This window comes from Salminus brasiliensis, chromosome 1 (assembly GCF_030463535.1).
Source record: "Salminus brasiliensis chromosome 1, fSalBra1.hap2, whole genome shotgun sequence".
In the NCBI taxonomy this organism is placed as follows: domain Eukaryota; kingdom Metazoa; phylum Chordata; class Actinopteri; order Characiformes; family Bryconidae; genus Salminus; species Salminus brasiliensis.
This window is the reverse complement of record NC_132878.1, coordinates 98,622,566-98,634,090: the sequence shown is the minus strand read 5'-3', so window position 1 is coordinate 98,634,090 and position 11,525 is coordinate 98,622,566. Positions and strand designations below refer to the sequence as shown.

The following is an 11,525-nucleotide window of genomic DNA, read 5'->3' as shown; positions in this document are numbered from 1 at the left end:
TTAATTATGGTGGAATGGTGAGTACTACAAAGATACAGCCCATAATTTATCTCCTATCCAAACCCACCAGTGCAGCTACACGAGTCTCCTGAGTTTTATATGGAATGATGATGATGATGATGATGGTAAAATAGTGGAGAATCTGAACTAATGCAGGTCTCTTTAGGGACTACTTTCTGTAGCTGCACTACACCCTGCATCATGTATCCCTCCACCATTTTAATGATCTGATTTTAAAAGCAGGTTCTAGAGCCGAACTCTTCTCAGAACTCTGGTAGAACCGTGTCTCAGGCATCAGGCAGCGTCTTCATCACCATTAGGTGAAGAACTTTCTGTGAGGAGCTTTTAGTAGAGCTTCAGACGTCTGCTTCCCTTCACCTCTACTGTAGAACCACAGCTCTGACTGGAGGAGCTTATCTAGAACCTCCACTGTAGAACTCCAGCTCTGACTGGGGGAGCTTGTCTAGAACCGAGCGTTTCACACCAAACCCCCCTCTGAGTGAGTCTGTTCACTGAATATTAAGAAAAGTGGTTGGAGTTGATCTTTTAAGAGTCAGTTGGTGGAATGGTGAACATTGTGGAATAGTGAGTATGGTGTAATAGTGAACATTGTGGAATAGTGAGTATGGTGGAATGGTGAACATTGTGGAATAGTGAGTATGGTGGAATAGTGAGTATGGTGGAATAGTAAGTATGGTGGAAGGGTGAGTAAGGTGGGAGGGTGAACATGGTGGAAAGGTGAGTAAGGGGGAATAGTGAGTACGTTGAAATGGTGAACATGGTGGAAAAGTGAGTATGGTGGAATGGTAAGTATGGTGGAATGGTGCGTATGGTGGAATGGTGAACATTGTGGAATGGTGAGTATGGTGCAATGGTGAGTATGGTGGAATGGTGCGTATGGTGGAATGGTGAGTATGGTGGAATGGTGAGTATGGTGCAATGGTGAGTATGGTGGAATGGTGAACATTGTGGAATAGTGAGTATGGTGGAATAGTGAGTATGGTGGAATAGTAAGTATGGTGGAAGGGTGAGTAAGGTGGGAGGGTGAACATGGTGGAAAGGTGAGTAAGGGGGAATAGTGAGTACGTTGAAATGGTGAACATGGTGGAAAAGTGAGTATGGTGGAATGGTAAGTATGGTGGAATGGTGCGTATGGTGGAATGGTGAACATTGTGGAATGGTGAGTATGGTGCAATGGTGAGTATGGTGGAATGGTGAACATGGTGGAATGGTGGGTATGGTGGAATGGTGCGTATGGTGGAATGGTGAGTATGGTGGAATGGTGAGTATGGTGCAATGGTGAGTATGGTGGAATGGTGAGTATGATGGAATGGTGGGTATGGTGGAATGGTGAGTATGGTGAAAGGGTGAGTATGGTGGAATGGTGAGTATGATGGAATGGTGGGTATGGTGAGTATGGTGGACTGGTGAGTATGATGGAATGGTGGGTATGGTGGAAAGGTGAGTATGGTGGAATGGTGAACATTGTGGAATAGTGAATATGGTGGAATGGTGAGTATGGTGGAATGGTGAGTATGATGGAATGGTGGGTATGGTGGAAAGGTGAGTATGGTGGAATGGTGAGTATGGTGGGAGGGTGAACATTGTGGAATGGTGAATATGGTGGAATGGTGAGTATGGTGGAATGGTGGGTATGGTGGAATGGTGAGTATGGTGGAATGGTGAACATTGTGGAATGGTGAGTATGGTGGAATGGTGAACATTGTGGAATGGTGAGTATGGTGGAATGGTGAGTATGGTGGAATGGTGAACATTGTGGAATGTGAGTATGGTGGAATGGTGAGTATGGTAGACTGGTGAGTATGGTGGAATGGTGAGTATGGTGGAATGTGAGTATGGTGGAATGTGAGTGTGGTGGAATGGTGAGTATGGTGGAATGTGAGTATGGTGGAATAGTGAGTATGGTGGAATGGTGAGTATGGTAGACTGGTGAGTATGGTGGAATGTGAGTATGGTGGAATGTGAGTATGGTGGAAGGGTGGGGTATGGTGGAATGTGAGTATGGTGGAATGTGAGTGTGGTGGAATGGTGAGTATGGTAGACTGGTGAGTATGGTGGAATGTGAGTATGGTGGAATGTGAGTATGGTGGAAGGGTGGGGTATGGTGGAATGTGAGTATGGTGGAATGTGAGTGTGGTGGAATGGTGAGTATGGTGGAATGTGAACTGCAGTTACTCTGCTTTGTTCAGGTGGTTTGAGCTCCCTATAGATCAAAGCCTGTGCTTTAGTATAGTTGCACTAAGGTACACTTTCGAGGTCAGGATACAGAAGGCTACTGCAGAGCACAGGGTCAGTTAAATGAGCGAGGAGTGTGTCACTCTCAGGGTCAGTGTTAAACTGGCTGTGTTCAGAGCTGCCCGATACTGAACTGTAACTGTAGTCATTCAGGCGTTTACAGCAGATCGGTTTGTCTGAGGGGAGCTGTGTTCCTCGCCGCAGGCTGGGAGCAGGTCCGTGTCCCTCGCTCTGCTCGACCTGCACGTTATCGCTTTGGCAGCGGAACCCCTTTGGTGTGCCCAGTCTGGCCAGCAGCCCTGGTTTAATGTATTACCCAGTGGTCATTTTAACCCACTTATGAAACAGAGGTGGTGTTGGACTGGGCTGGACTCTGGGAGGGGTGAGGGCTTATCTGCGGTCGTATAAAAGCAGACCTGAAACTGTGGAGGCAAAGTGGGCATGCTGCTTCACCACTGACCCTCCAGAACTCAACCTGACCTTCTCTTCTTTCCAGCTCATCATGGGAGTTGCCTACAGTGTCGGAGAGTAAGTAGTTCACCTGTGGCTGCGGGCAGGAACACTCAATTTAAGTTATATTCTTAGGGCTTTTCATTTTAATTGAACTGTTTTTGCATCTATGAAACTCTTAAGTGATGCAACTTTCCACTGAAGTGTCCTTCTGAAGACAGAGATACAACTATCATCTACAAAAGCTAAAATTCACTTGAACTGTTTAATGTATGCAGCCATCCAGCGATAAACTGATAGAAAATGGCTGAATTTAGTCGATAGCTGCTCTGAAGATTAAGGGATTTAATTATTAACTATTATATTAATTATACCTATTTCTGAGTAGCATTTACTTTGAACAGTTGCTACTGCAGTGCACTAGGTGGCGCTATGTCTTTTTCATACAGCAGAAGAAGGGGAAGATTGCTCTGTAGTGAGGAAAACTGCCAGCCAAGTAATACTACCTTTCAAATTTCAAGGCACTAGGGGGCGCACCTGAGGGAGTCTAACCAATCAGAACTCAGTAGCTAGTAATGTCAAGCAGTAGTGCTAACTGCTCAGAATTCTGTAGTAGTAATGCTAGCCAATCAATACATGATTGATGCTAATCCATCAAGTAGTTTTAGTGTTAGCTATTTTGCGTTCAAATGATTAGTTAGCAGGGTTAGCTTTAGCATTAGCTAGTTAAAGTATATTGATAGAGTTAGCAGGGTTAGCTTTAGTATTAGCTAAATTCAGTGTTTGTATGGATACAGTTAGCAGGGTTAGCTTTAGCATTAGCTAGTTAAAGTATTTATATGGATACAGTTCGCAGGGTTAGCTTTAGCATTAGCCAGTTTCAGTGTTTTTATGGAGACAGTTAGCAGGGTTAGCTTTAGCATTAGCTAGTAAAAGTATATGGATAGAGTTAGCAGGGTTAGCTTTAGCATTAGCTAGTTAAAGTAAATGGATAGAGTTAGCAGGGTTAGCTTTAGCATTAGCTAATTAAAGTAAATGGATGGAGTTAGCAGGGTTAGCTTTAGCATTAGCTAATTAAAGTAAATGGATAGAGTTAGCAGGGTTAGCATTAGTATTAGCTAGTTAAAGTATTTATATGGATACAGTTAGCAGGGTTAGCTTTAGTATTAGCTAGTTTCTGTGTTTTCTGGAGACAGTTAGCAGGGTTAGCATTAGTATTAGCTAGTTAAAGTATTTATATGGATACAGTTAGCAGGGTTAGCTTTAGTATTAGCTAGTTTCTGTGTTTTCTGGATACAGTTAGCAGGGTTAGCTTTAGTATTAGCTAGTGTCAGTGTTTTTATGGAGACAGTTAGCAGGGTTAGCATTAGTATTAACCAGTTTCAGTGTTTTTATGGATACAGTTAGCAGGGTTAGCTTTAGCATTAGCCAGTTTCAGTGTTTTTATGGATACAGTTAGCAGGGTTAGCTTTAGCATTAGCCAGTTTCAGTGTTTTTATGGAGACAGTTAGCAGGGTTAGCCAGTTTCAGTGTTTTTATGGAGACAGTTAGCAGGGTTAGCTTTAGCATTAGCCAGTTTCAGTGTTTTTATGAAGACAGTTAGCAGGGTTAGCTTTAGCATTAGCTAGTAAAAGTATATGGATAGAGTTAGCAGGGTTAGCTTTAGCATTAGCTCATTAAAGTAAATGGATAGAGTTAGCAGGGTTCGCTTTGGCATTAGCTAGTTAAAGTATTTATATGGAATCAGTTAGCAGGGTTAGCATTAATATTAGCTAGTTAAGGTATTTATATGGAATCATTTAGCAGGGTTAGCTTTAGTATTAGCTAGTTTCTGTGTTTTCTGGAGACAGTTAGCAGGGTTAGCTTTAGCATTAGTCAGTTTCAGTGTTTTTATAGCTACAGTTAGCAGGGTTAGCTTTAGCATTAGCTAGTTAAAGTATACGGATAGAGTTAGCAGGGTTAGCTTTAGCATTAGCTAGTTAAACTATACGGATAGAGTTAGCAGGGTTAGCTTTAGCATTAGCTAGTTAAAGTATATGGATAGAGTTAGCAGGGTTAGCTTTAGCATTAGCTAGTTAAAGTATACGGATAGAGTTAGCAGGGTTAGCTTTAGCATTAGCTAGTTAAAGTATACGGATAGAGTTAGCAGGGTTAGCTTTAGCATTAGCTAGTTAAAGTATATGGATAGAGTTAGCAGGGTTAGCTTTAGCATTAGCTAGTTAAAGTATTTATATGGATACAGTTACTGGGGTTAGCTTTAGCATTAGCTAGTTAAAGTAAGTAAATTTTAGTTGGTCATGATTTCAGACACTGATCAGATGAGAGACTTCAATACACATAATATCGATTGATAATGATCAATATTTATTAGTGTTTACATATTGGTGTGCAGAGATTGTAAGGGTGTCGGTTATTTCCTCAGCTGGGTGGAATGTGTGTGTGGGTGTTACTTGGTTGCAGGCCAGCAGCTTCAGAGCTCCACCGCTGGCTGTGTGAACACACAGGGGGAATATGCAGATTACACAATTTCCACTCAACTATAACCTACTTTCACATTTACTGTCCTGTGGAAAAGTTATAACACCCCGTAAACACCTCACACACCTCACACACCTCACACACATCACACACCTCACACACATCACACTTTATAACAAATCTGTGTTTGAGCTTCACTGAGAGAAGTAATCTAACTAAACTCACACATCTGAAGAAACCTCTTTAATCCTGTCCAAAAAAAGGTTATTATGGGGTGTCTGATTTACCTGTATACACGACCCTGTGCAGGTACTGTGCTCCTGCACCTGTACAGAGCATTACTGGGATTTCAGCCACCCTCTAAGCAGTGACGTCACAGCCCGCTTGTATTTGTATGGTCTTCATGTTTATGCTCTTCTCCAGGGTTGACCACCTCTACACCTTCTTCGTCCAGTGGTCTCCGGACCTCTACACCAAACACGGCCGAAAGCAGAGCTTCCTGGTGGTGAACAAGCAGGAGCTGGCTATGATTGACAGCTTGCTCAGTGGAGCCGGGCCTAAAGACTGGGAGGTGAGTGAAGGAAAGATCACTGCTCTCCATGTGTCTTCATTCCTTTTCTCCAAAACAGGACTTTAAGGTGTTGTGCAAAAGTCTGAGCACCCCTGATTTTATTGAATTTGACAGATAATAACATATTTAATACGACATTTAAAATTTCCTCCCTCTAGAATCTAAAACTGTCCCAGATCCACGTCATCAGCAAAGAAACACAGTGAATCTATTCAGTTTACAAACATCCTCTAATCTACACGATAAACAATCAAACTTCCCCACTTTCTTCTAATGTATGAATATGTGTAGATGTTCATCATATCATTGTTAGTGCTGAGTGAAAATTAATGAACTAGCATTCCTAATGAGATATCATTACATTATAGTTATATAGCATTCATATTTTTATAACTTGCATGTATAGTTATATTAGCATTAATAAAGCTAATAAGCTAGCATCATTTTACAGTATTAATAGTTCATAACTGCATTAATAAAGGTAATAACTGCATTAATAAGAGTAATAACTACATTAATAAGGTTAATAAGTGCACTAATAAAGGTAATAACTGCATTAATTACGGTAATAACTACATTAATAAAGATAATAACTGCATTAATAAGGGTATGAACTGCATTAATAAAAGGAATAACTGCATTAATAAAGGTAATAACTGCATTAATAAAGGTAATAACTGCATTAATAATGGTATGAACTGCATTAATAAAAGGAATAACTGCATTAATAAGGGTATGAACTGCATTAATAAAAGGAATAACTGCATTAATAAAGGTAATAACTGCATTAATAAAAGGAATAACTGCATTAATAAAGGTAATAACTGCATTAATAAGGGTATGAACTGCATTAATAAAAGGAATAACTGCATTAATAAAGGTAATAACTGCATTAATAAGGGTATGAACTGCATTAATAAAAGGAATAACTGCATTAATAAGGGTATGAACTGCATTAATAAAAGGAATAACTGCATTAATAAAGGTAATAACTGCATTAATAAGGGTATGAACTGCATTAATAAAAGGAATAACTGCATTAATAAAGGTAATAACTGCATTAATAAGGGTATGAACTGCATTAATAAAAGGAATAACTGCATTAATAAAGGTAATAACTGCATTAATAAGGGTATGAACTGCATTAATAAAAGGAATAACTGCATTAATAAAGGTAATAACTGCATTAATAAATGTAATAACTGCATTAATAAAGGAATAACTGCATTAATAAAGGTAATAACTGCATTAATAAGGGTATGAACTGCATTAATAAAAGGAATAACTGCATTAATAAAGGTAATAACTGCATTAATAAAGGAATAACTGCATTAATAAAGGTAATAACTGCATTAATAAAGGTAATAACTGCATTAATAAGGGTATGAACTGCATTAATAAAAGGAATAACTGCATTAATAAAGGTAATAACTGCATTAGTAATGTCAGTGGTATTAGCTGTAATACAGGGATTCTGATAGAGCTCAGCCCGTTGTCTGAAAGTGGGCGTCGCGGCTCTGCAGATGCTGATGAGAATGGGGTCCAGTGTCTGATCACTCCGCTGGGTTTGGTTCTATTTGGGGGTTAGTCCCCTATTTGGGGGGTTCTCTGCGTTGCAGACTGTGGTTAAATGACTTCCAGTCAGCGGGAACCGAAACGGCCTCACTTTCACTGCCCTTATTAGGATTCATTTCCTCTACACTTCATGCTCAGAATCCTCCCTTCCCCTCTCTTTACAAGAAATGAAACTGGCAGAGCAGCCAATCCTGGCAGCCCCTGAGGGAATAAACACTCAGCAGGCCAATGAGGGCCTCGAGGGGCGTGGATAAATAGAGGAGCTGAGCTCCCTCCACTCACAGCAGAGCACACAAAGACACACAGAACCGGTGCTAACATGAGGCCCATACTGGAGAACATTCAAATCCTGTATGTTTCTAATGGCTGTGAGGAACCCTATGTAGAGGTGAGGTTCTGCAGCAGCCGGTCAGATCTGACTGTGTGGACTTAGAGCATTTCTGTGAGAACATAAAGAACCGACATGCACCTGAGAGGTTCTGTCTGCTGAATACTGAATCACAACTAACATCAGTCTGTTCTCCTTCTGCAGATCATCACTGTGCGAAAGTCTGAGTGCTCCCGGAGTGTGTGCAGCTCACAGAGTGTGTGCAGTTCACGGAGTGTGTGCAGCTCGCGGAGTGTGTGCAGTTCACGGAGTGTGTGCAGCTCGCGGAGTGTGTGCAGCTCCTGGAGTGTGTGCACGTCTGAGGATGAGGAGGCTGAAGACACACTCCCTGCCTTAAACCAGAAAAGCTACATCTTGCAGGACCATCACATCGAGAGCGTGAGTGACCATCCTCATTATATACTGTAGTAGATACTGAATAATTCATAGTGGATACTAAATAATTCATAGTGGATACTGAATAATTCATAGTGGATACTGAATAATTCATAGTAGATACTGAATAATTCATAGTGGATACTGAATAATTCATAGTAGATACTGAATAATCCATAGTGGATACTGAGTAATTCATAGTGGATACTGAGTAATTCATACTGGATACTGAATAATTCATAGTGGATACTGAGTAATTCATAGTAGATACTGAATCATTCATAGTAGATACTGAATAATTCATAGTGGATAGTGAATAATTCATAGTGGATACTGAATAATTCATAGTGGACACTGGATAGTTCATAGTGGATACTGAATAATTCATAGTGGATAGTGAATAATTCATAGTGGATACTGAATAATTCATAGTGGACACTGGATAGTTCATAGTGGATACTGAATGACCCATGCTGTAATGAACAGTAAGAGTAGGTGAAATGGGTAATGAAGGGTAATAATAAAGTTTAAAGCCTGCACACCTGTTGAAGGTAAAATGGATGTTAATGTGTGTGTGTGTGTGTGTGTGTTGGTGTGTGTCTACAGTTGGCCAGCCGTCTGCCCCCTCGTGTCCAGTGCAATGTGTGGGACCTGGTCTACAGCACAGCGGAACACGGCACCAGCCTGAGAACACTGTACCGCAAAACTGCAGCGATAGACCGACCCGTCCTGCTGCTCATAAAGGACATGCACAACCAGGTCAGCATGTGTGTGTGTGTCTATATCAGTGTGTATATAAATAAGAATATATCAGTGCATATATAAATATATATATATATATAAGTTCATATATATAAGTGTATATCAGTGTGTGTATATATATAAGTGTATATCAGTGTGTGTATATATATAAGTGTATATCAGTGTGTGTATATATATAAGTGTATATCAGTGTGTGTATATATATAAGTGTACATCAGTGTGTATATATATAAGTGTATATCAGTGTGTGTATATATATAAGTGTATATCAGTGTGTGTATATATATAAGTGTACATCAGTGTGTATATATATATAAGTGTACATCAGTGTGTATATATATATAAGTGTACATCAGTGTGTATATAAATAAGAATATATCAGTGCATATATAAATATATATATATATATAAGTTCATATATATAAGTGTATATCAGTGTGTGTATATATATAAGTGTATATCAGTGTGTGTATATATATAAGTGTATATCAGTGTGTGTATATATATAAGTGTATATCAGTGTGTGTATATATATAAGTGTACATCAGTGTGTATATATATAAGTGTATATCAGTGTGTGTATATATATAAGTGTATATCAGTGTGTGTATATATATAAGTGTATATCAATGTACGTGTATATATTTCTGTGTATATAACTGTATTTCACTGTGTGCAGGTGTTTGGTGCGTTCTCCTCCGACCCGTTCAGAGTGAGTGACAGCTGCTACGGAACGGGAGAAACATTCCTCTTCACCTTCGACCCAGAGTTTAAGGTACGTTCTTCATCATCATCATTATCATCATCATCGTGCTGTGTGGAACCGTGCTGTTCCTCTGACCGGACGTCTGATGGAGGTTCTTTTCTCTTGCAGACGTTCTGCTGGACTGGAGAAAACTCCTATTTCGTGCGCGGGTTCCTCGATTCTCTGCAGATGGGAGGAGGAGGGTGAGTTTCTGACGGTTTTAACCGTTTCACTGAATCTGCTGCTCATTTCCAGGAAATACACACAATGGCCACTTTATCAGAAACTGCTCCCCTGCAGCTCCACATTGCTGGTGTTCAGTAAGACCCTGTAGATCCCCTGCTTATGATCAGAGTGTCTTAGCACCCCACCTTTATGGTGTGTTTCCAGTAAAGTGGCTAGTGAGTGGAAGCCCAAGGTAGGGTGTTTCCAGTAAAGTGGCCAGCAAGTGTAGTTCCAGTAATTATCCTATTTACTGAAGGTATAATACAATGCACCGCTGTTGTTCTGACCCCAGGGGGCCGTTCGGTTTGTGGCTGGATGCGGATCTCTGCCGCGGCTCCACGTTTTCCTGCAGCACTTTCCGGAACCAGCCTCTCTCACCCCAACAGGACTTTAGAATCCAGGCTGTGGAGGTGTGGACCTTCCTGTAAAGACACGTCCTCCCACCCCCACACCTACACCCACACACTCTTCAGAGCAGAGTGGAGCCAGAGAGACTGTTTCTCATTCGGAGCGTTTGACCTGCTCTTCCAGTCCTGGAGCAGAACGCAGCGGGACTAAGCGTGTCTGAACAGGATTCCGGGTCGTTTGGCAAGTTCTGCAGCGCTCAATTCCCGCACAAGTCCGTTAGGAGGAAAGGAGCCGTGCCAGCCCGCACCCCTTCCAGACCTTCACTCAACACTACTGAGACAGAGCTCCTGAGCAGGCCTGAAGTCCCACTGACCCTCCCGCTGTCCGGCGGCACAGACACTGTTTACAGGTGTTTACAGGCGTCTGAGGATTTCAGAATGAGCAGTCTGAGCATTTGACATGTTCAGTTTTTATAATGATCATTTTTTATTAAATTATTTTTGTATTGGGGGGAAACACATTTTACACACTACAGATGGGTTGTGTGTCTCGGCACTGTTGATCAGAGCCAGCACTGTGTCTGTAATTCACATTTCTATTCAAATATATCATTCTCCTCCTGATCCGGCTGTGGTTCATTCTCCCGCACAGACATTAAAGGAGAAGTTCAGTGAAAATGTACATTTGCACGATTCTCCTCTCACCCCACCTGGAGTTCATCCACCATGACAGTTTTAGTGTCCAAACTTTGCTTCTTCAGATCTGCGCTGGCGCTATGAGGCTACACTGCTAACAAACAGCAGAAGTCAATAGTCACCCAAATCCTTCTTGTAAATATCGCTCATACATTTTCCTCAACCCGTTTAAACATGATCCCAGAAACGCTGCTTCTGGATCTGGGTTAAAACGAGCAATCAGTCCAGTTAATAGTTACACTTCTGCTGCTCCAAACCTGGCTAGTGCGCCCCCTAGAGGTTGACAGTTCAGCTTTGCTGCATCCGTAACTCTGCCTCCACTGATGATGAAGTAGGGGGGATTTCCCCCCAGTTGCACAACAGTGGGCGCCGACCTACTGAACCTCCTAAACACTCCCACTGGTTGAAGGTTGTTCACTCCACCTTCTCACTAAGCCCTGAACTCCACATGCACAAGGTGGGGTGGTTTAAGGTGGCACAGCAGGTGGGGCCTTTCCAATAAAGCCCAAAGGGCGGCCAGGGTAAGGTAAGGTACCTGGGGCTGCACCATTTAAGGTGGAACAGAAAATTCTAATAAGACACCGTCCTCAAACACCAGAGTATACCCGCTACACCATTTAAGGTGGAAAGGAAAACACTAAAAATGTACTCGCAGCG

The 11,525-nt window shown here is 41.4% G+C and overlaps 1 protein-coding gene across 2 annotated transcripts; it reads left to right on the top strand.

Annotated features, from left to right (window-relative positions):
* The first annotated feature begins 2,716 nt into the window (after positions 1 to 2,716).
* ncoa7a (nuclear receptor coactivator 7a) lies at positions 2,717 to 10,782 on the top strand. Of its 2 annotated transcripts, XM_072659863.1 has the most exons (7): positions 2,717 to 2,784; positions 5,608 to 5,755; positions 7,863 to 8,096; positions 8,700 to 8,852; positions 9,535 to 9,630; positions 9,730 to 9,803; positions 10,118 to 10,782. In XM_072659863.1, the coding sequence occupies exons 1-7, from the start codon at positions 2,759 to 2,761 to the stop codon at positions 10,251 to 10,253; spliced, it is 867 nt and encodes a 288-aa protein (XP_072515964.1). In that variant the 5' UTR covers positions 2,717 to 2,758; the 3' UTR covers positions 10,254 to 10,782. The 2 variants fall into 2 exon arrangements, with proteins under 2 accessions (XP_072515964.1, XP_072515972.1); XM_072659871.1 differs by lacking the exons at positions 2,717 to 2,784; positions 5,608 to 5,755 and adding an exon at positions 7,454 to 7,718.
* Positions 10,783 to 11,525: the final 743 nt, after the last annotated feature.